Here is a 25,386-nt window from a genome sequence, read left to right as displayed (position 1 = left end):
TTTAAAAAAGGAAAAAAAATAAATATTTTAAAAAAATTTAGGGGAGCCTGCATCACTCAGTCAGTTAAGCAGCTGACTTCAGCTCAGGTCATGATCCATAGTTTGGTTTGTGAGTTCAAGCCCTGCATCCAAGCTCTGTGCTAATAGCTCAGAGCCTCGAACCTGTTTCAGATTCTGTATTTTCCTCTCTCTCTCTCTCTCTCTCTCTCTGCCCCTCCCCTGGCTTGTGCTCTCGCTTGCTCTCTCTCTCAAAAATAAATATTAAAAAAATTTTTTTGATCAGGAGCAGCAATATGGCCAAGAAATAGGGAGCTCTCTGGTCTCCGCCTGTGCGCAACTATCAAACTGAGAAGAATTAAAGGCCACAATATTCTGATCTTTAAGAACGGGAAGTGTGCGCAGACTCCTTGTTGGTAACAGCCTCGTGGATGCTTGAGTGAGTGCAAACTGGGACCAGAGGCTCTGAGGGGAAAGAGCGCTGGCCCAAAGCGGAGCCGGGAGAGAAAGTGCCTAGAAAGGTGGCACTGGGCCGCAGAGGGCCCTGTGTCCAGAGGCGGCTCAGGATCATGTAGCACGGTGCACAGAGCGGCCATGTGGCAAGGCGGAGAGCCAAGGGGAAGAGGAGAGACTGAAATGCTCATGGAGTGATCTCTGGAGAGGGGAGACCTCAGTCCAGGACAGAGACACAAACACCACATATGTAGCTACTGGGCCTGGGGAGAGAACTCCGTCCCCTTCAGTGGGCTTGTTCTCCCAGGGGCCTGGCAGCTCCGACTCCGGGCAGAGCCGGGGAAAAGCTGGCTCACCAGTCCCCCTACTCAATCCTGGCCTGAAAGCCGCCCAACTGCCGGAGATCATTTTACCTGTGGCAGCAGCATTAAAGTGCATGGACTAGGATTAGACACTTGGCGGAGCTTAGAAAACCAAAGCAACTTGGCCCACCCATGGCACGGGGAGGTCGGACTCAAGAGAGTGGCTGGCAACGTGCAGTCTGAGGGATGCCTGGGGCGCCTCCATTCTTCTCCCTGCAACCACTAAGGTGGGGCCTCAGAGAGCAGCCCCTGAGACCCGACCTACCTACACCAAACCACGCCCATCTGCGCTGGAGAGCTGTTTTTTAAATATTAGTTTTATTTTTTTTATTTTATTATTTTTATTTTTTAATTTTTTCCCTTGTTTTCTCTTTTCTATTTCCCTTTTTCCTTCTTTCCTCCCTTTTCCCCCTGGATTCTGGGAAAGACCAACATTTATGCACTGCTGTGATTAGATCAACTCTTGCTATCCATATATATTTCCCTTATCTCATTCTTTTTTTATTTTTTTAAATTTATTTTTGAGAGACAGTGTGAGCAGGGGAGGGTCAGAGAGAGAGGGAGACACAGATTCTGAAGCAGGCTTCAAGCTCCAATCTAGCTGTCAGCACAGAGCCCAACGCGGGGCTTGAACGCACAAACCGTGAGATCATGACCTGAGCCGAAGCCTGATGCTTAACTGACTGAGTCACTCAGGCACCCCTCCCTTCTCTCATTCTTATCTCTTCCCTCCACAGGTTTTAGGCTCTCAGACTGTTTTTATTTTGGCTGTTTCTGTCCCACTCACCCCCTCTTCACAAGGTTTGCTTGCTTACTTGATCTGTCTGTGAGTTTGCATGCTTTTGTTCCTTGTGTGTTTGTCTGTCTGTTTTCCTATTCAGGGCCACCTCAAGTAACAAGCCAAAGCACACATGGTGGAGAGTCCCAAATATCACTGAGTAGGGAAATAAATTAATCAGAGGCATAACAAAAGAAACCAAGGAACACCATTAAAAGAACATCTCCTGAAATAACAGGCCCCGGACATTCAAAGAGCCTCCTTTAATAGAGCCATACTAATAAGCGCACAGTGCAGAACAAGCTTTTGAAACTGACAAGAGACAGAAAGCTAGCCAAAATGACGAAACAAAAGAACTCCCCTCTAAAGAAATTCCAGGAAGAAATCACAGCTACAGAACTACTCAAACTTGACACAAGCAACATAACTGAACAAGAATTTAGAACAATTGTCATAAAATTAATCGCTGGGCTTGAAAAAAGCATGGAAGCCATCAGGGAAGCTATTGATACAAAGATTAGGGACCTTCAAAATAACTGTGATGAGTTTAAAAAGGCTATAAATGAGGTGCATAATAAAATGGAGGCTGCCACTGCACAGACTGAAGAAGCAGAGAGGAGAATAGGTGAACTAGAAGACACGGTTATAGCAAAAGAGGAAGCCGAGAAAAAGAGAGAGAAATTCATACAAGAGCAGAAAAGGAGAATTCAAGACCTGAGTGATTCAATCAAACAGAACAATAACTGCATCATAGGAGTTCCTGAAGAGGAAGAAGAAAAAAAGGTCCTGAAGGGGTGCTTGATCAACAAATTATAGCCAAAAATTTCTCCAATCTGGGGAAAGAAAAAGACATTGAAATTCAAGAGGCACATCGAATTCCCCTAAGACATAACTTGAACTGGCATTAGGGATGACATATCATAGTGAAACTGGCAAAATACAAAGATAAAGAGAATTCTGAAAGCAGCTAGGGATAAAAGGGCCCTAACATACAAAGGGAAACCTATCAGAGTGGTTACAGACTTATCTACTGAAACTTGGCAGGTCAGAAAGGAATGGCAGGAAATCTTCAATGTGATGAACAGGAAAAATATGCAACCAAGAATCCTTTATCCAGTGAGCCTGTTATTCAAAATAGAAGGAGAGATAAAGGTGTTCCCAAATAAACAAAAATTGAGAGAATTCATCACTGGCAAACCAGCCCTACAAGAAATCCTAAGCGGAACTCTATGAGGGAAAATGTAGCAAGGAATATAAGACACCAGAGACATCAATACAAACATGAATTCTACAGAGAATACAATGAATCCAAACCCACATTTTTCAATAATAACACTGAATGTAAATGGACTGAATGCTCCAAACAAATGACAGAGAATAGCAGAATGGATAAAAAAAAAACCCAAAATCCATCTATTTGCTGTCTACAAAGACTCACCTTAGACCTGAAGACACCTGGCATCAACAGAAAGCCAGAGTAGCCATACTTATATTGGACAAACTGGACTTTGAAGTTCCTGGTGGTGACGAGCATGTCTGAGTTGGGAGTGGGGTCCGAGGCGCGCTCTCCGCCATCAGGAATGAGACGCGGGGCTGCCCCCTCACCTCCTGGAAGTCACCATCCTGGAAGCCACTGGCCCTGCCTGGCACACTCCCAACCAGTGATGACTGACGAGGCTCTCTGAGTGTCAGGAATGCTCGGACTTTGTTCCCGCCTATTATTCAGTGTGAGTGGCCATCTTGTGTGTGGCAGCTGTGGCCAACCTGCAGGATCCACTTGGGATCCATTCGAAACCTGGGTCTGGAGAAACTGGCGGATTCCTTGCTGTTCCTTGTAAATATGCCTCTTCCAGGTGTGACGTTGTAAGGATGCAGGTCTGATTCAGGCTTCCCCTGTACTTAAAGGCCAAGGTACCAGCTTCTTCGTATCATTGGCCAATGGAAGGATGCACATTGCCCAGGGAAGAAGGGACAACTCTTGTGGCACCCAATCAGAAGAGGCCAGCTAACACCTTTGACCTTTCCAGGGGCGGGCCTAAAGATGGAGGCTAGCCACGCCCCACCCTACATCAGGGTCTTAGTCATGCCCTACGTGAGGGTCCTGGGCCCACTCTGTGATTGGTCGATACTCTCAATGTTGTGATTGGCTCCCACTACTGCCAGTATTGATAGGGGGGTAGGGAATGGATCGCTGTACCTGTGTTGTCATTTCTTGTAACGCCCCCTTCTTAAAAAAGCCCCTATGCCACCATGTTCAGGGCTCTCTCCATGTGGCCAGTGGGTTGGTGGAGTCTGTGAGCCTGAGCTTAAGCCCATAATAAAGCCCTTTGCTTTTGCATGCGTGACTCGGTCTCCCTGGTAGTCTCTGGTTTCCTTTGAGTCGATATTGGAAACTTGGGCATAACAAGGTAACTCTGCGACACGCTACAAAAGCAGACCATGCAGAGACGTGTAAGTTAGGCCGTGTCCCTGGTACTGACTGTAAACAGTGAGGCACTGTGGATGCTGTGACACCCCATCCGATGCAGCACATGAGTCCCTCACAACACCACAGGGAGAGGATGTCGTCTCCGTCGCTACACACATTAGTCTTCCTGGTGCTGCTCCCTGGGTGATGCTGCAGTCCTGTTTTGGCTTTTATTTCATTCTATTTTTGGAGAAACAGGAGAACTACGATGGTCACCAGCAGTTCTTTGCCATCGCACAGCTGGTAGGAACATGGGAGCAAGCTGAAAAATTTATTTATTGATTTGAACTAATAGGTGAGACGCAGCGATTGACTTGGGAAGGGACTCCAGGATCGACTGATGAGGGAAATGCAGCAGCCATTGTGAAGAGCAACTGCCTCATCTTTGAGACCAGCACTACACAACTTTTTGCCAAAAATGACAACTTGGGCATCAACGGAACTGTTTCCATGTGTTAAAATGACCATCAAACATTTTCTAGACAGTGTTTAAGACCATTGCGCTGACTTTCACATTGAATAAGGCACCCATCTGCCTGCCAACCTTAAACTTTTGGTGGGTGGAAGCTAGACACATCAAGATGAATAAAAGGAAAGGCTATTAAATACAGGAAACAGTTGCTTGTAGTAACACCAATGTATCTGAAAATAAGTCAACAGTAAACTATTGAAATAAACCTATATATATATATATATATATATACACCCCAAAAATTTTTAATTAAAAACATTTTAACCTACTGTAAACTATAAATAAATACTGAGAATAAATAAAATCCAAATAAATTATATACACATGTGTGTGTGTATATGGAAAGAGATCCTGAAAATAAATCCACTATACACACACACACACACACACACACATATATATACACCATCAAATGATTTTTTACTAAGCTACAAATGCAATTTAACATAGAAAGGAAAGTCTTTGCAAGAAATGATACTGGATCAATTAGATACCTATATGAAAAAAAACAGTAACTCCTATAATATGCAATAATTAACGCAACATGGAAAACAAATCTACATGCAAATCCTAAAATTACAAATTTTCTAAAAGAATATGTAGGAAAATATCTTTGTGATCATGAGCAAAAATTCTTAAACAGAACATAAGTACTAAATAAAGAGAAAAAATTATAAACTGTCCTCTTCAAAATCAAAACTACTGCTCACCAAGATATTGTTGAGACACAAAAAAGTGAATCACAGTCTGGGAGAAAACATATGCAATACATACCTGCAACAAACAACTTTATTATATCGGTAAGAACACTGACAGGGGCACCTCGGGGGCTCAGTCAGTTGAGCATCTTACTCCTGACTTTGGCTGATACACGATCCCAGGGTCATGGGATTAAGCCCTGTACTAGGCGCTGTACTGAGCATGGAGCCTGCTTAGAATTCTCTCTCTCCCTCTGTCTCTGTCTCTCTCTCTCTCTCTCTCTCTCTCTCTCTCTCTCTCAAAAAAGAAAGCACATACAAAATGAGGAAAATAACACAATCTAATAAAAACAAAATAATTTGACACTTTCAAAAAGAAGGTATGTCAAGGCCCAATAACCATATTAAAGGATGGTTAGTATCACTGGTCTGGAGGACCACAAGGAAATTCCACTAGATATCCACAGACATCTATAAGAATGGCTAAAATTACGAAGACAGACAATGACAAATGCTGACAAGGACACTGGGAAACCAGGTCTCTCATCTATTACTAGTGGGAATGTAAAATGGTCCAACTATTTTTGAAAACTTGTTTGGCTGTTTCTTATAAGTTGAATACATACCTATGCATCTTTTGATCTGGCAATTCAACTCTGAATTTAACCGAAAGCAATGAAAGATACATTCACAAAAAGATGAGAATATCCATCAGCAAGAGGACAGATGAACAAAATATGCCATACCCTCCCAATCAAATACTACTCACCAATAGCAACAAATGAACTACGTGCAAGAACACAGGGGAATCGATGTAACATTCCTCTCTGGCATGAACCTTATGAAAGGCGAGTTGTTTCCTTTGTTTGAAGATGGGATAATTTCATATAATAAGGTAAATATGACTGTAGTGGCTGTAGTCCCTCTGCTTTTCCTCACTAGAGGAAGAGAACACACAAATCCTGACAGCAAAGGGAATCTTAAGAATTATAAGCTAATTTCTGACATGCACTCCTAGAGCAGAAGGATCATTAGATAGAGTAATTTAATGCTGCCCTGGGTTTAATTGTAAGCAGATACTAGCAAGAAAAGCAAGGAGTAAGAGCCAGCCCTTGGAAGGGCTTTCACTCTAAAGAGTTGTCACACAAGAATTGTGTAAGACATATCTGCACATTGAAGAAGGGTTGGAATATACCAATAAATAGGCTTCAGCAAAACTATAACTCACAATTCAGTTTCTTATTTATAGTTCCCATTAAAACTCTCCATTGCTTATTGTTATTTTAAACAAGGTGTCCATTTCCAGGGTTATACCTCAAAGAAAACCAGTGGAAAATGTATTATGCTAATCCTAGTCTCAGATTCAAGTGAGCGTCAGGTATCAACCACTGATCACATAATTGGAGCTCCACCATTTAACAGGTGGCCACTTAAATTACAGACAAAGTAACTGAATGGATATTTAAGTTGTTTCCAAAGTTTTGTTATTAGAAGAAATCCTAAATATACAACCTTGACCTATCTTCACATTTCCTTCTGCTTCTGTAGAAAAAAAAAAGTAAGAGGGGGAAATTATGGCAATTTTAAATTTCAAAAGAAGCAACAAGTTGCCCTGGAATTTTACACCCTCACCGGAACCATAGGAGGGCATCCCCCCTCCAGCACCACCATCTGCTGCTAGGAAATTGCTCTGTCAAGCTGATGGGTGAGATATGCTAGCTGTTATCTGAGCTGGTGCCTCCTGAGGCTGAGCATGTTATCAAGGTCACCAGCCATTTGTCTTGCCTCTTCCATGAACTGTCCCATTTATACCTTTTGGCTATTTTTTCCATTTGCTGGTATCTCCTTTCTTCTTGATGTGAAGGATATGTATACATCTTCCACTACATTCCTAATTGTGCTTTAATGCTTAAGACTTCAGTTCATCTAGAACTTATTTTTATAAATGGTGTTAGGCAAGAGCTTACTTTGGTTTTTGGATGATAAATCTCAACCCATTCACTGCCTAGTCCTTCTTTTCTCCCTTTGTGATTTAAAATGCCACCTTTATCATATTCTAAATTGCTACACATGCAAGAACCCACTTTTGAACTCTATTATGTTGTACTGCTCTACTTCTCTTCACATATTCCTAAAATATGTTTGATGTCAGATAGGGTGGCCTGTTACTTCATTGTCTGGTAAAACTTCATTCATTATTCCTGGAAATACGTTCTTTTACTACAAACTCTGAAATTGCAATGTTCCATCAAAGTTACACTCTATCTTTTATCAGTACTTCCAAGTGTGTTCCCTTGCCATGAAAAACAATACCCCCCAGTCTCAGAAAATTCCATTTATTTTTAGTTGTCTTTGGGTAGAATAAATTTAAATGATTCCTGAACATCTAAAATTATTTCTGTTTCACCAGCGGTAAGGAGAGTCAAGTCTACAACCTAAGTACCTCTTGCTTACATCCCCTTCTTTTTCTTTTCCAAGAGCTGCTGGCTTAGAGCAGGGTCTCAGCTCTCCTAAAATAGTACAACAACTGTTTAAGTGGGTTCTTTCTCTGCCTCACTCCTCCCATCCACCTTCCATGCTGCTCCCATAACTGCTTAAAACACAAACCTTATGACCTCAGCTCCTTGGTTAAGACTCCAGTGATATCCCATGACTCACAGCAAGAGCCCTATTTTTCATACTATTTAAAACAGAGTGATGGTAGTCAATATTTATTAAACAGTTTCTATGTTGCCAGGTGGTCTCCATATATTTCTCATTGAATACTCTATTAATCCTGTGAGACAGTAGGAAATAATGATTATTTTCCTTGAACAGATGAACAAACAGGCTTACAGGGGTTAAGTGACTTGCCTAAAATCATACAAAATAACATCTGATTCAACTGCTATTTTTTTAATGTTTATTTATTTTAATGACAGAGAGAGACCACAGGTGGGGGAGGGGCCAAGAGAGGGGGAGACACAGAATCCAGAGCAGGCTCCAGACTCCGAGCTGTCAGCACAGAGCCCGACACGGGGCTCAAACCCATGAACTGTGAGATCATGACCTGAGCCAAAGTCAGACAGTGAACCGACTGAGCCACCCAGGTGCCCCCAATTGCTATTGAAAGCATTGTACACATCATAAATATCATGCTAGCCACTTGGCTGCCTTTAATTTAAGACTTACTTGTTAAAAAAAGCTCTCATACTTCATTTTTAAAGTAGCTATTACTTGTTGTAGTACACTAAAATAACTCAGATGTAAACTAAAATAACTCAGAAAAGTTAGAAATAAATGTATGGGAAAATATAACCCATCTATATGCTACCAAAAAAGTAAAAGCAAATTTAGCAAAATATTAGCAAAAATAGAATTCAAGGCAAAATAATACTAAATGCAGCACGGACAGTTCCTATTTTATTTTTAAAAGATGCAGTTTACCAGAAAGATCAACTGATCACAAATTTCTAGGAAGTTAGCAACTATCTTTGAATTACACAAACAAAATTTGAAACATCTGAGAACAATCGTAGTAGCCGAGGAGTTTAAATTCCATCTACTAGAAAAACTACAGATCAAGTAAACAAAACTAAAAACACAGGTGACTGAATAACACAAAAACCAAGCTGAATTGTAAAGACAAATATTAAAATTTGTACATTACATTAAAAAATAAAAATCCTTGGGGCACCTGGGTGGCACAGCTGGTTAACCATCCAACTCCAGCTCAGGTTATGATCTCACAGTTTGTGAGTTCAAGCCCTACATCAGGCTCTGTGCTGACAGTTTAGAACTTGGAACCTGCTTTGGATTCTGTGTCTCCCTCATCTCTGCCCTTCCCCCATTCTCTCTCTCTCTTTTTCAAAAATAAACATTAAAAAAATTAACTTGAAATAGAATATAGGCCTATATGTAAGAGCTATAAATACAAAACGTATAGAAGCATAAAAGAAAAGTATTGCTGACTTTGCATTAGGAAATATTTGTAAAATATCATATAAAAAGCATGACCCATAAAAGAATATTGACTTCATCAAAAAATTGGACTTCATCAGGGGCACCTACGTGGCTCAGTCAGTTAAGCATCCGACTTTGGCTCAGGTCATGATCTCATGGTTCATGGGTTCAAACCCGTGTCAGGCTCTGTGCTGACAGCTCAGAGCCTGGAGCCTGTCTTCGGATTCTGTGTCTCCCTCTCTTTCTGACCCTCCCCTGCTCGAGCTGTCTCTCTGTCTCTCAAAACTTAAAAAAAAAGTTGGACTTCATCAAAATTTAAAAGTAACCCTTCAAAAGAAACAATTAAGAAAATGAAAAGACAAGTCACAGACTGCAAGAAAATATTTGTTATCATACATCTGATAAATGTATCAACAATAACTTCTAACAAGTAAATAGTAAGAAAATGATCCAATTTTTTAAATGGGCTAAGGATTTAGATCGACACTTGACCTAAAGAAAATACATAAATGGCAGATAAGCACATGAAAAAGTAAGCAAAATCATTATTCATTAAGGAAATGAAAATTAAAACCACAAGGAGATGCTACTTTATACTTGCTAGGGTGGCTATTGGCAAAAAAGTAGGACAACACGAGGGTAGGTGAGAGGGGAAAGTAGCTGGATTGGTGGAAGTGGAAAATGGTACAGCCACTGTGGAGAAGAAGAGAACTTGGCAGTTTCTTAAAAAGTTAAACAACCTAGATGACTATTCAACTTCTAGTTATCTGCCTAAGAGAAATGAAAACAAACTTCCACACAATGCCTTGTATGGAGTATTATTAACAGCATTATTCAAATGGCTATCAGCTGGCGAATGAATAAACACAATGTGGCACATCCACACAATGGACTCACACTCAGCAATAGAAACGATGACACCACTGATACAAGTAACAGCATGCATCAACTCCAAACTAAGGGAAAGGAGTCCTAAAAAACAGAAGGCACACTGTAGGACTCCATCTATAGGAAATTGCTAGAAAAGGCAAATGATAGAAATAGAAAACAGTGTTCACTTATGGTTTGGGGTTGGAATGGGAACTGATTGCAGGTGGGCTCAAAGGAACATTCTGAGTTGACGTAAGTGTTTATAAAACTAGATCATGGTGATGTCGCACAACTGTATAAATCCACTAAAATCCATTGAGCTGTACACTTAGAATTGATGACTGGTAAGGCGTATAAAATTCTACCTGAATAGAGCGGCAAAAGAGGAGGATAAAGAGATGGAATAACAACTGACCCATGTACAAAACCACAAAAAAAAAAATACCAACTATAATCTAGAACAAGATAGCACAGAAGCGACAGTCACACTTCATCTTGCAAAAAAATTTAAAAAATAAAAAAACTAGAGCAAAAAACTGGGAACACCCCTCAACTCTGTCTACAACAGAATACCATCATACAATGTAATACTGCACAGTAATGAAAATAAAATATAGCTACATGTAACTTCATGGGGGAAAAAATCCCACAATATTGCTGGGCAAAAGAAGTGAGCTACTAGAGAATAAAGTTCTATCTATTTATATGAAGCTCAAGAACAGGCAAAAAAAAAAGTAGATGTATTGTTTACAGCTGAATACACAAATAATGAAACTATACAGAGAAGCAGAGAAATGATGGTCATAAGTGTAAAAATTGTAGTTACATTTAAGTGAAGGGAAATCTGAGTTCTAATGAGAAGGATCATGAGAGGTTTTGGGGTGCTGACAATCTTATTACTTACACACACAGACACACAAACAACGTCCCTCACTCCTATCGAGTCTATGAGGAAACAAAAGGAGTTTGCACACTCATGCAATGAAGAATTAACAGCTAAAAGAGAACCCTCCCTCCAATGCCCAAATGTATTATTTTGAAAAATCTAAAAAACAAATGTGCTTTAGATAATTTGGGGGTGGAAATGGAAACGGAAATTTTAAAATATAAATTATAAGTGAAGGCTAAGCAGAGGACTACATGTCAACCTCTGGGATTTAGCCACAGTAGTTACCAAAGAAAAATTGGTAATCACAAATAAACCTGTGAGATCATAAGAAAGAATGAAAATAAATGAAGCTTTCAATTTAAGATGTTTAATATAGATCAATAAGCCTAAAGAAATAAAAGCAATGAATGAGGTTAAAAGTAGAATAGAAAATAGAAAATAGGAAAAAAAAGTTATTTGATAAAACTAAATGTAAAAGACTGATACAGAAGACAAAACTTTAGCAAATATGATTTAAAACAAAAAGAATAAAATTAAACTATGTAAAAGGGAAATAAAAAGGAATAAAGAATAAAATGAAATTAAGTAGGAAGTTCCTATTATAAAGCAATATGCACAAAAAAGTCAAAATATCTGAAACCTCACATGAAATGGGCAATTTTTAAGGAAAATACAGCATTTCCAAATGGGACCAAAAAAAAAAAAAAAAAAAAAAACCTCTGAACAGACTAATCAATATTCATTTTGAAAATTAATAAAAAGAAATAAAAGATCCCTCCACCGAAGAGTCTAAGACTAAAAGTTCCATGAAGGAACTCTACCTAATCTTCCTGGAACAGATTATGCACATTCTAAACACAATATTGCAGAAAACAGAAACAGGAAGCTTCTTATTTTACAAGACTAGCGTGATGTTGATATCAAAACCGGAAGAAAACAGCATAAAAAAACTACCCTAGGCCCATAATGAACTCAGATGTAGAAATCCCACATTAAAAACAAAACGAAGAAACAGTAGACTTCAATCAGCAGGAAATTAAATAATATTATCTCAATGGCTTTCATTTCATGAATTTTAGTGGTAAAAGTGAGAATATCTACACATAATTTACTACATTAATAAATTTGAGGAGAAAAAATAATTTCAATAAATCCAGAAAAACACACTGATAAAATCTAATGCATTTTTTAAAGATTTAATTCACATACCATCAATTCACCATTTAAATGTACAATTCAGTCGTTTTAGTAGATTATGCAGTTATAACCACTATCTAATTTCAGAACACTTTCATCGCCTCGAAAAGAAATCCCATTAGCAGTCCTTCCCCAATCTCCCCTCTCAGGACCATCCTCTGGAAACACTCAATTGCTTTCTGTCCCTATGCTTTTGCCTATTCGACATTTTATACAAATGGAATCATCAAACCTAAGTGTATTATGTCTGTCACTCAAGCACTGTGTCTTTGAGGCTCATCCGTGCCATAGCCTAAGTACTTCATTCCTTTTTATGGCTGAATAACAGCCCATCAAATGAATAAAGCACATTTGGTCCATTTGTCTGTTGTTGAACATTTGGGTTGTTTCTACTTTTTTGGCTACTGTGGACAATGCCACTACGAATATTTGTGTACAGGATTTTGTATATGTTTTCAATTCTCTCCATCATATCATATACCAAAGAATGAAGCCATTCATTTTTATGATTAAAATTATTGGCAAACTAAAGTATATAGCAAATATACTTGATGAAACACTAGCAGCAATCCAATTAAAGTCAGAATCTAAATAAGGATCACTCAACTTGCACAGAATACATATATGAAGTATCCTGGTATTACTATTCAACATTGTCCTAAATGTCTCAGATAATGCAATAAGAGAAAGAAAAAATAGTAAATTAAAAAAGAAGAAGAAGAAACAAAATTGTGAGTATTTGTGCACAATATATCAAAAGCCCAAGTGAATCAAATAAACTATCAGACGGGATAAGGAACTTCAGCAAGTGAGCCAGATGAAAGATACCAGTGAAACTAACTTTCTGAAACACTGCATGTGTTTGTAGGGAACGGAAAATCTGAGAAAATAGTGCCTTATTAATATGACTGGTTAATTTTTGTATTTACATAACAAAATTCACTCACACACGTCAACACTGTCTCTGAACTTCTCTTGATCTTTCCTTCAAGGCTAGAGCTCCACCATTACCTCTGTGTTCTACGCCAAGAAGGGGTAAAAAGGGAAAGGAAAAGGTGGTACCAGTGGAGTCTGTTCTTTTTTCTGGAAGTCCCACCCAGCAATTCCTGCTTGCGTTTCATTAGCCAAAACAGGGTCACGTGGTTGCCCCATGCGGAGAAATGAAGGGTAGTGGGCACACTGCTGCCACAGACAAAACGGAGGTTCCGGCAGGCAATCTTGGATGCCCCATGCCAGTGATAACCCAAGTGGAAAGTACAATCAGAAAAATAATCCCATTTGCTAGAGCAACAAAAAACCTAAATTCCTAGGAACAAACATAATAAGAAATATTTTAAGATATTGCTGGGGGAAAAAACTAGAGAAAAATGGCTGGGAAACACTTTAAAAAACAAAATAAACAGGAAAATGTATCATACTTGTGGACTGAAAGGCTCACTATTACAAAGACATCAATTCTCATTAAATTAGCCTATTAATTCAGCATAAATCAAAACCACAATAGGATTTTCCATATAACCTGAAATACAGACTCTAAAATTTATACAACAGAATGTAAGAATTGTCAAGACAACTTCAAAATAAATGAATAATTGGGAATAAACTACCCTAAGACATACCAAAGCATATGTGGTATTGCCACAGAAACATGGCACAAAATATGGAATTCATAAATATTACATTCACATGAACAGACACACACAAGCTAGATTACAAATCTCAATACATACATATTTTTTAATTTTTTGTAATGTTTATTCACCTTTGAGAAAGACAGCGTGAGAGGGGGAGGAGCAGAGAGAGAGAAGGAGACACAGAATCCAAAGACAGGCTCCAAGCTCTGAGCTGTCAGTGCAGAGCCTGAGGTGGGGCTTGAACTCACAAACTGCTGAGATCATGACCTGAGCTGATACCAGATGTTCAACTGACTGAGCCACCCAGGCTCCCGTCAATATATATTTTTTTAATCATTAGATTGAAAATACAGAACATGTTTATGACCCTGAGTCCTTGAGTTAGAGAAGGTTTCCTTTTATAATACACACAAAAAAGCAAAAATACAAATGAAAAGTGTTTATAACTTTGACTACCTAAAAATTTAAAACTTCCATAAGACTGAAATGCCACAGCAAAGTTAAGATCACTATTAGACCAGGAGAAACCTGAAACTTAGATAAAAAAAGAAATCATATAATCACAGAGAATTCTACACAGAAACTTTTAAATGAGTAGTATCAAATCAATCCAGGGATAGGGTAGTGGGTTGGGCTATATGTGAAACAAGACTGACCATGAATTGGTGTGCCTGGGTGGCTCGGTCAGTCAATTGCCTGGCTTCGTTCAGCTCAGGTCATGATCACACAGTTTGTGGGTTCAAGCCCCACATCACACTCTCCACTGTCAGCACAGAGCCTGCTTTGGATCCTCTGTCTGCCTCTCTTTCTCTCAAAAATAAATAAACATTAAAAAAAAAAAAAAAGACTGACCATGAACTGAAAATTACTAATGCTGGATGATGAGAATAATGGATTCCTATACCATTTTCTCTATTATCATATATGGTTTAAGTTTTTGCATATTTTAATTTACATATTAACATGGAAAATGATCCAAGAGTACAGAACAACAAAAAAAGCAAGCTGATAAATATGTAAAGTATGAGACTACCTCTAACATACTTTAAACACCTAATTATGTATTTTCTAGGGGGCAATTTTCTTAGGCCAGTTTCACTAATGTATATTTTCCCAAGAGTAACTTAGTAAGTGCACAGAAAAGGTCTGGAATACTACACACCAAACGCTATAGGCGGTCACCTCGGGAGAGAAGGGAGCTGCCTCTATTGTGAGTTCATCAAAGGGGAATTTTAGCCTCATCTTCAAGCCTTTAATTTTTCATGTCATTCGAACATAAGAGGTCAATTACACACATGTGTCAGAACTCACAGAAATGGAATGGTTCTGCGTCCTGTCTGTGGCAGTGGCTACAAGAATCTGTGCATGTGCAAAAGGCCTTAGAACTATACAACAGAGAAAGGGGTTTTAAATGGCAGCAAAAAAAAATCTCACACAACTGTCAGCCAGATAGTGAATTCTGCTGTACATAAATTATACCTCAGTATACCTGACCTTTTAGAAATGAAAGGTTCTCATTTAAAAAGAATGATCACAGGGGCACCTGGGTGGCTCAGTCATTAAGCGACCAAATCCGGCTTGAGTCCTTCTCCTGTGGTTATTGGGCACAAGCCCCACGTCGAGCTCTCTGCAGTCAGCATGGAGCCGGCTTCCGGTCCTCTGTCCCTCTCTCTACCCCACCCCAGCGTGCACTCTCACTCTCCCTCTCAAAAATAAACTTTAAAAATAAGAAAAATAAAAAATAAAAAGAATGGTCACAATACAATCTGTTGAAAGAATAAGGGCATAAGCTATATAAAATTACCTATAATTCTTTAAGTAGATTTTAGAAAACATATGTACTACATACACGTAATAGTGTGAACCCACTTATACATCTCTATCTTACTTTATCTCTGCATGGTGGGATTATAGACCCTTTGTTCTTTGCTTATCTGTATTTCTTCCTACAGTGAATACATACATGTTCTACTGAACTAATCTTCTCAGTGTGGAGCGGGTGGGCACTGGGCCAACGGTGGAGACTCTCCTCTCACCTTGGCACAACTGTCCAAGCCCAGACTCCATGGGTGAGCCTTGGCAGTGACCTACGGGAATGGAGTGAGGGTTCCTGTGGTAACAAATAAGGACAGGTGGTTAAGGCCCTGACAGCAGTGTGTCGCTGAGAATCTGATCACTGGGCTACCACAGGTATGTGTGAAAGAGTTTGCCAAGTTGAACACAGCTCACGGGAACAGACTTTGGGGCCCCACCAGGCACGGTCAGAGATCACCTTCCTAGCATACTAGAAAGCATTCTCTGCCAGCAGATTGGTCCCTGTCAAATTATTTATAGGAGATCGGTTCACATACTCAAAATGATATGAATACTTCTAATTATATCCAAACATGCCAAATGTCAGTACAAATTATGCTGAGGGTCATGTTGCCAAATGCCCTGCCCTGACAAAGAGGAGGGAGCCGCAGCGTCAGCACACGGGCGCCTATATAAGCACGGGGACCCTGCCTGCCTCATCTCCACCAAGGACCCAGAGGTGAGTGATCCCCAGGGACAGGGACGGCTGACCCCATGGCCCATCTCTGAGCATGAAACTGGCCCTCCCAACTCTGACTTTTATTTTCTCAGAGCCAAGCTTTAGACCAGGACCATGTTAATTGTGTAACTATTTCACTGGGACCCAGAGCTTTGCTAATAAGAAACCTGTTCTTTCACAGTGTCAGCCACTTCTGAACCTGCGTTTTCGTCTGGAACCACAGAGGTAAGCCTCAGCTTTACTGACATGCTGCTAACGGAGGGCATCATTTAGGCTAACGAAGCTGGGAACAAGCCTTAACTGTACACCCTTTCCACATTTCTGTAGCCATCTAGGTAGCCGTGCTTGCAACGACTGCTCATAAACGCTGGGGAAACACGACCCCAGAGAGCCTATTCTCCGATGCTACCTCACCTGAGTTCAGGGCTAAAGGGCTACACTTAGGACATAACGAATTTTGACAATGAGTTTTCAGCTACACGTAGACCTGTCAAGGGGCAAGAGACTCTTCTGTGCCAACCTCCTTGTATCGCTAAAAGCATTGATAGTTAGATATTTTTGAAACATCTTGAAAAGATTCCTTTCAAAAAATGAAAACACGCACATCTTGTGAAAACCACAATATTTTAGCTGCCTTTTTGATGATTCCTTGTTGTTTTTAGAAAGATTTATTATTGTTCACCTAAAATGTCCCCAGTGGTACACCCACAGAGTGCTAAATGCCAGACCTAATTTAGAAGAGGCCCTGGTCCTTCCCCAAGTAATTTACACATGAAAGAAAAGGAACAACTCAATCAATGTAACAGGCCAATACTGCAGAGGCCCATCTATCAATCAGAAAAATGGTTTCCATGCAATGAACGCTTTCATTTTTGTCTGTTTTCTTTTTATTGGTGGGAAGAAAAGAAGCCTGTGGAATGCATGTGGGAAGAAGGACCTTCTTCCTGCTCTCGTTTCTCTGTGGTTAGATCTGCTAACTGCCAGTTGAAATCCCTCATGCCAAAAGGAAAGTGTCAGAAGAAATTCTGGAATTAAGGAATGCTAAGTCTCTTTGGTAGCAAGCCAAATGACAAAAATATACAGTATTAAGAATTTATTATGAGGTTCTTTTAACCACCCACTGAGAGATTTAACACCAAATATTAACATAAAGTAGATAGCTGTTCAAAGTAATACATGCCTTATAAGAAGAAAAATGGCCACCTAGAAAGTAAAAAGGTAAAGCAAGTTTTTGAATGCTTTGAAAATATCAAACTTCCTTCTCACAAGACAAACCTTCTGTCCTAACTGCACGATGGCCCCAGTGTGTGGCAGACCCGTCACCCAGCAGGAAGAGTGGGGACTGAAGAAGCCGCTGTGAAACGACCCGTCCACAGTCCCAGCTGTGGATACTGTTAGCGTAGGGATTCGAACATGCACCCTCGCCCTGCGGACTGAGAGGTGTGGTCTGAGAAGGAAAATCTGCAAAGTACTAAAAATGAGGCCTCCAGTTACAACCTCAACTCCAGACCAGTCCTGTGGCCTGTGTGAGGGCCCTGGTAAATGACAGCCAGCGGGAGCACGGACGGCCCCAGCGATGGGGGCTCAACCCGTCCTTCCTTCATGCCAAACCCTAACTCACAGTTGTAACTTCTGATTTCTATTTCTCTCTCTCCCCCACATCTTCCCCAAGGCAGAATCCGCTGCTAAGTAAACCACAGCCATGAGTGCGAGTTCGGATGCTGAGATGGCAGTTTTTGGCGAAGCAGCTCCCTACCTCCGAAAATCGGAAAAGGAGAGGATTGAGGCCCAGAACAAGCCCTTTGATGCTAAAACTTCAGTCTTTGTCGCGGAGCCCAAGGAGTCCTACGTGAAGAGCACCATCCAGAGCAAGGAAGGGGGGAAGGTGACGGTGAAGACAGAGAGTGGAGCGGTAAGTAAAAGCACGGGAAGAGAACGCTCCCTGTTGTATTTCTGGGTCTCCCCGTCTTCGAGGGGATGCTCTGCTGGCTTGGAGTCTCTAAGCCTATACCAACACAAACGTCCTTCCAGACCGTTCCCAACACCTGATCTGGAATGCAAAGGAAGGTCCCAGCAGCAACCTCCTTTCCCAGCCACCCACAGGACTTCAACACCCTAGAATCAGCCTCTGCCACATCCCTTCAACACCCCCTGTCCCAATCTAAATCCCCAAACTTGATCTTGGGGGGAAAGAAAAGATACCTTCTCCTGTCAGAAAGCTATTAAGTTATCTACTTAGCTAAATAATGTGTTAATAGCCCCATTACTCCTCCACTACCCCCGGATTAAAGTTTCTTGTAATGAATGGCCAGGAAAAATTAAAAATTTAGCCTCCTAAAATAAGAATAAAAAGATACAAACTGATAAATAAATGTGGGACAGGGGAATGTGGGAAGAAAAAAAAATCTTTTAAAAAAGGTGGTACCCTAGCTCAGAGGAGACAGATTTTCTTAGTGTCAAACTCTGGAACAAACATCATTTCATGCCTTTATTTAGAGAATACTGAACAATATAATGAAAAGTATCTGTAATTGTAGTTTTGAAAGCAAAGCAAACAGACAAACCAACCCTACATCCGGCCATCAATACAAAGTGGTCTCTCATTTTCCTTGCCAGACTCTAACTGTCAGGGAGGACCAAGTCTTCCCCATGAACCCTCCCAAATTTGACAAGATCGAGGACATGGCCATGATGACGCACCTGCACGAGCCTGGAGTGCTGTACAACCTCAAAGAGCGTTACGCAGCCTGGATGATCTACGTGAGTGCCCTGTGGCATCTCCTTGTTCTGCCCCTCTCTCCGAGTAGAGACAAGATCCGCATGCTGCCTTTTCTGGTTTCCTCAGACCTACTCGGGCCTCTTCTGCGTCACCGTCAACCCCTACAAGTGGCTGCCGGTGTACAACCCCGAGGTGGTGACGGCCTACCGAGGCAAGAAGCGCCAGGAGGCCCCGCCCCACATCTTCTCCATCTCCGACAACGCCTATCAGTTCATGCTGACGGGTGAGTGATGCAGCCATTTGCAGAAATGTGTAAACAGAATCTTTAGTGAACAAACACACTCTGTCTGGAACTTGATTATCATACACTGCAGCCACACGGGCCTCACTGTTTTCAAGGAACTTCCAGAGTCAAAATGTCATACACTCCTCCCAGAGCAGCCATCCCCATATCATAAAGAGAAGCTAGCTGAGTTCACTGACCTGTCCAAACCAACTCAGCTAGCAAGGGGAAGCCTACCTGAAACAGTTAGCAGACCTCTTCATAAAGGTCTGCCGCTTTCCTCTATTTTTTAATTTCTGTTTGAATAGAAGTAAAATTCAATTCCATTATTTTAAAATAAGCACATCCACGCACATCCAAAGGCATCTGGGTGGGTCAGTAGGTTAAGGGTCCAACTCTTGATTTTGCTCAGGTCATGATCTCACAGTTCATGGGTTTAAGCCCCATGTCAGGCTCTATGCTGACAGCTCAGAGCCTGGAACCCAATTCAGATTCTGTGTTTCCCTCTCTCTCTGCCCCTCACCTGCTCATGCTCTCTTTCTCTCTCAAAAATAAATAAATGCTAAAAAAGATTTTTTTAATAAATAAAATAAACACATCCACAGCGATCAAGGAAAGGGGTTACCAGCTATAGTTGGAAAGCTTTGTGCATTCTTATCTTGATCTTTAAATGACACAGCTAATATTGCCAACCTTTGGGGTAGGACATGCGTAAAGAAAGAGCTACCACTTTCTTCCCAATTATTCTGAAGTGTTTTCTTACTAGAAGGGAAGAAAATAAAAGTACCTCTTCCTCTGAAAATATTCTTGAAATCATATCAAAGTCTGTTATTTCTGTCTCATCAAAGCACAAACAGCTTTGATACGCAGTTTAGGCCCAAGTACAGCATTAAAAACCTTTTATCTTCACACACTGAAAGTATTGACTTTGGAAATATTTGAAATTCCTGAGTTTCCTTGTTGTTCCAAAGGATTTTGGAAACTGAGAGGGTTTTGTTCTTTTTTGTTTTTTGTTTGTTTGTTTTTGCTGCACTTGTTGTTAAGCTGTCTATTAAAGGAGAAAAGAAAAGAGGAAGAGATAAAATGGGAATCTTCCATGACAAACTGGCCAGCAATTCTATCAGGATTCCATGCCAGGAAACTGTTCTTCGGTTGTCAACAGAAGTTAACTACCTTCCAGAAATGATCCAAAGGCTGGCTCATTTCTGAGGTTTTAACACTCAGCAGCTGCACTGACTCTGTTATGTTTGCTGCCACCCCCACCAAGGTCTCCACCCCCCAAGCTTTGGGGCTGCTCCAAATCCAAGATGATTTATGGCTCACAAATGGGATTTGCATATAAAACTACGTGAAACCATGGCATTTGACCTGGTTAATGTCCTTTCAGCATTGCCACGACAACCTCAGACATTGTTTTCTTATCTAAGCTCCCAGAATTATATGATCTTTTATCATTTTTCTGCTACTGGGAAAAAAAATCAATTTCAGTATGTTCTAAAATCTGTATCTACTTCTCTGAGTAGAACTCTGAAGATCCCCGAAGTCTATATTCATATCGAAATAACAGGAAGATTTGTATCTGTTTCTCTGATAGATATTTTTTGAGAATTCACTCAAATCTATAATCCATTAGTACAAAATTGGATATTTAATAAATCAGAAAATTGGTATAAATCCAACAGCAGCATATGACTAGTGATCATTTGTTTTTATTATTTTGAAATGTACATAAAATTAAAGAGAACATAAGACTAAATGAACACATTTATAACTCCAGATCCCTTCCCAATGGTGTTACCATGAGTCCTATGAAGAGCTGGGAGAAGGCTAGGTAGCAGAAAAATATATAAACTGGAACTCAAAAGACCTGAATATCTTTGACCTTAACAAGCTATGTAATTATTATTAGAAAAGTCACTCATTCTTCTCTGGGTCTCAGCTCTTTTATCTGTTTGTTAAATAGAAGAACTGGCCCAAGTAATTTCTAAGATGCTTTAGGACTTCAAAATTCTGTAATTATTACTAATGTATTTATAAATGAAATTATATGATGGCTGGGATTTTTTTTAAAACAATCCAGTGAGAATGGAATGGAAGTACAGAGGATATACAATTGGCTAAGTGACAATAATTATCGAAGCTGTATGATGGGAACCCAAGGGGCTCTTAATATTATTGTCTCTACTTGGTATCTGAAATTTCTAATCACAAAGTTTTTTAAATTAATAAAATACAAAAAGAGGGGCGCTGGGTGGCTCAGTCAGTTAAGCGTCCGACTCTTGATTTTCGGTTCAGGTCACGATCTCACAGTTTGTGAGTTCGAGCCCTGCACTGGGCTCTGCCCCGACAGGATGAAACCTGCTTAGGAGTCTGTGTCTCCTTCTCTCTCTGCCCCTCCCCAGCTTGCGCACACATGTGCGCGTGCTCTTTCTCTCTCAAAAATAAACACTTAAAAATAAATAAATAAAATAAAATGCAGAAGGAAACAGATGATAGCTTAACTCTCATCTTCACAAATTTTACTCTAAGACCCAAGAGCTATTTGGGGGCTAACTATAAAACCTACATTCACGGGTGACAGCTTCAAAATGTCAAAAAGAACAAGCTGTGTTTGATCTAAATGGATTCAATAATCTTTATATTGAATGTTCTTGTTTTTGTTTTTTAACTTATGGTCTTGATTTCTCTTTCACAGATCGTGAGAACCAGTCCATCCTGATCACGTACGTGACTTTTTCCTCCCCTAGTTTGTGGTGATTGTCTTAGACAGAGACAACATGAGTTGTAATAGTTCTGTTCTCATCTCTGGCCCCTGTGTTGGCAGCGGAGAATCTGGGGCGGGGAAGACTGTGAACACCAAGCGTGTCATCCAGTACTTTGCAACAATTGCAGTCACTGGGGAGAAGAAGAAGGAGGAAGCTGGCAAAATGCAGGTGGGTCTGGGTCAGACTCAAGATGTCAGGGCTCTCAGGAAGTCTGGAGCCCCAGAGGTAGGACCATGTGTTTGCCTTTGCAGGGGACCTTGGAAGATCAAATCATCAGCGCCAACCCCCTACTGGAGGCCTTTGGCAATGCCAAGACCGTGAGGAATGACAACTCCTCTCGCTTTGTAAGTTTTGTGGTCACGGAAGGCTCTTCTCAGACTTTAAGCCTTATGTGCCCGAGAAAGCATGTCTGAATTATCATTTTGATCGCATCATTCTGTGCCCTTCAACTTTTTAATATTAAACAATCTTTCTCTTTTCAAGGGCAAATTCATTAGAATTCACTTTGGCACTACAGGGAAGCTGGCTTCTGCAGATATTGAAACATGTGCGTAACAAGACCACTAAAACTCAAAACAGAAGGACGGGTGACTTCCCGTGCAGGGATAGTCAGCAACACTTGGTGTGGCCTGAGCCTGCTGCCAGTGCTGCCCAGGAGCTACTGCCAGACTTAGCCATAATCTACCGCGTGCTCCATCTACCTCGATGCAGACTGAGAGTTCCGTAGCAAGTTCTCAAATTCCTGCCGCAGAAGCAACTCTGACATTTTTTCCAGGACAAACACTACGACTACTCATGGTTCCTATCAGTTACCTATAGGTTTACATTACTTCTCTGGGATTTGCTCTTGACCTGAGCTTTGGTAGGTGTTTCTAAGGAGCCACTCACCACAAAGTCTCAGGTGACCTGAGAAAGGAAGGGAATATTACAGATCAATTATAATACAGGAGTCACGGGTCTCCCATATGAAAAGTTTAATTTTACTAGCGCAGACATACTTCAGTGTCTGCTCGCAAATGGTGAGAAACCTGGGCATTCACCATATGTATGTGGAATCCTTACATATAACACTAAACGGATTGACCCTCAGGTAGAAATCTCAATGGAGCCTAATCAATGCTCCTGATTTTAGCAAAGACACCAGAGTTCATTTAATATTTCAGCAGCATTTATTTTTTTTCCTAACTTAATATCTATTTCTATTTCCAGATCTTCTAGAAAAGTCTAGAGTCACCTTCCAGCTAAAGGCAGAAAGAAGCTACCATATTTTTTATCAAATCACTTCCAATAAGAAGCCAGATCTGATTGGTAAGAACTTAAATTCACAGATGAACATAGGTATTTTTATTAACAACTTATAATGCAAAATGTATACTCTGACTTCTGTGTACTCAGAAATGCTCCTCATCACCACCAACCCATATGACTATGCCTTCGTCAGTCAAGGGGAGATCACCGTGCCCAGCATTGACGACCAAGAGGAGTTGATGGCCACAGATGTAAGACACACACACACACACACACACACACACACACACACACACACACACGTTGAAAAAAAAATCCATTGTGTGTGTGAACAGCCCACTATTGGTGTGGTTACCTTAGGACCTTAGGACACAGTACGAATTCTCCAAAATAAGTGAGTCTCTTCTGCCCTAACCTCTGTCCTGTCATCTTTCCTGGAAGAGTGCCATTGACATCCTGGGCTTTACTCCTGAAGAGAAAGTCTCCATCTACAAGCTCACAGGGGCCGTGATGCATTATGGGAACATGAAGTTCAAGCAGAAGCAGCGAGAGGAGCAGGCTGAGCCTGATGGCACGGAAGGTACCAGATGAATCTCCTTTGGGCCTGAATTAAAGAATATTGCGGGAGGAAAAGAAAGCCTATTCTAAACTCACATCTTCATTACAGCTGGACTTCTGAAGGGCACATACGTTTTACACATACAGCATGCTTTCCTCGCCCCCTTTCCTTCCTTGCATCTCCGTATCTCCATCATTTCTAAGCAGTCCAAACAAGTGAAAATGAACCCTAATCGTCACTTATAAAGGAATATCTAAAAAGCACAACCTGGGGCCAGGTCATGACAGAATGAGACGGCCTGGGGCTTCTGCTCTGCCGTGGCAATGGTGGCTTCATATTCAAGACAATGTGGCTCATCAGCCCATTTCAGCAGTAGCAGGGTAAACTGGTGGCCAGCTATACAGGGCCTGCCCAGACATGGGTTGGGGGTGAAGATGTCCCCAGACATCTGTGTGCATGTGTGTGCTATCATGCTGTCTATATATAAACCCTTGGGCAGTCCAGGCAGTAAGACTTGTAAAACTGAGCAAGGAAAATCATATAGTCCATGTGTGAAACATACAGGTCCTACCCAGGAAGTTGAAGTTATTTGCCCCCTGAAGGCTCAGCTTGACATATTTTCTCCCTCCTTCCGGCAGTTACTCTGTACTTGACTCATGGCACTTACATTATAGTCGCTGACAAAATTTCAAAAAGAGACCCTGTAGGGATCACATGGTGATATTTAATACCCCCATTTTCAGAGAGTGAAACTGAACAAGTGGCTATAAGTTGGGAGGAGCAAAACTGAAATGAGGCTCCAAATATTCTTACTTTTATTGCTCTCGAACAGTGAATATTAAGATGTATTTTTTCTCTTCCTTCAAACTACACCTAATGTGTCTGCCTTAAGGGCAGAGACTATGGCTTTGCCTTACATAAGGTGCCACCCTCAACACTGGATGTATGTTCATTGTTGATGAATTTCTCAAAAGCTACTTGCAATAAATCACAAAGTCCAGTGTAGCCGACCATTTATTAGCCAGTACATGCTCTAATGTAGAGAGTCTCATCTGACCTTCTAAAGACTTATGTAAAGCTTTTTATATAAAAAGTAAAGAAAATACATTAGAGGAAAATAGAAAATTAGGTTAAAGAGGATATCCACCATTAAGCAACATTTCCTGAATTGTGTCTCCGCAGTTGCTGACAAGGCAGCCTATCTCCAGAGTCTGAACTCTGCCGACCTGCTCAAAGCCCTCTGCTACCCCAGGGTCAAGGTCGGCAACGAGTATGTCACCAAAGGCCAGACTGTGCAGCAGGTAAGTGAACGGCCTCAGTCAATCACACACATCCCAGGCCTTCCCAGTGTCTTTACTAACATCCACAATCACCACTCTGTCTATGAAGGTGTACAACGCGGTGGGCGCTCTGGCCAAGGCCGTCTACGAGAAGATGTTCCTGTGGATGGTCACCCGCATCAACCAGCAGCTGGACACCAAGCAGCCCAGGCAGTACTTCATCGGGGTGCTGGACATCGC

General features: G+C 40.8%; 1 protein-coding gene and 1 pseudogene across 1 annotated transcript in view; both read left to right on the top strand.

Moving 5' to 3' along the window:
• Positions 1-4,516, top strand: part of LOC115282684 — a 9,156-nt pseudogene extending 4,640 nt beyond the window's left edge.
• An 11,952-nt stretch (positions 4,517-16,468) lies between these two features.
• Positions 16,469-25,386, top strand: part of LOC115282683 (myosin-8) — a 27,917-nt gene continuing 18,999 nt past the window's right edge. The window contains exons 1-13 of the mRNA XM_029928819.1: positions 16,469-16,517; positions 17,965-18,204; positions 18,909-19,052; positions 19,138-19,294; positions 21,990-22,017; positions 22,119-22,227; positions 22,311-22,403; positions 22,543-22,606; positions 23,269-23,367; positions 23,455-23,558; positions 23,749-23,887; positions 25,049-25,167; positions 25,256-25,384. Coding sequence (XP_029784679.1) covers positions 17,995-18,204; positions 18,909-19,052; positions 19,138-19,294; positions 21,990-22,017; positions 22,119-22,227; positions 22,311-22,403; positions 22,543-22,606; positions 23,269-23,367; positions 23,455-23,558; positions 23,749-23,887; positions 25,049-25,167; positions 25,256-25,384 — 1,395 coding nt within the window. The 5' untranslated portion in view covers positions 16,469-16,517; positions 17,965-17,994. The remainder of the gene's footprint in view (positions 16,518-17,964; positions 18,205-18,908; positions 19,053-19,137; positions 19,295-21,989; positions 22,018-22,118; positions 22,228-22,310; positions 22,404-22,542; positions 22,607-23,268; positions 23,368-23,454; positions 23,559-23,748; positions 23,888-25,048; positions 25,168-25,255; positions 25,385-25,386) is intronic.

Source organism: Suricata suricatta, chromosome 17 (genome assembly GCF_006229205.1).
Source record: "Suricata suricatta isolate VVHF042 chromosome 17, meerkat_22Aug2017_6uvM2_HiC, whole genome shotgun sequence".
Classification (NCBI taxonomy): domain Eukaryota; kingdom Metazoa; phylum Chordata; class Mammalia; order Carnivora; family Herpestidae; genus Suricata; species Suricata suricatta.
Note: the sequence above shows the minus strand (reverse complement) of the source record. Positions and strands in the feature narration are given on the sequence as shown.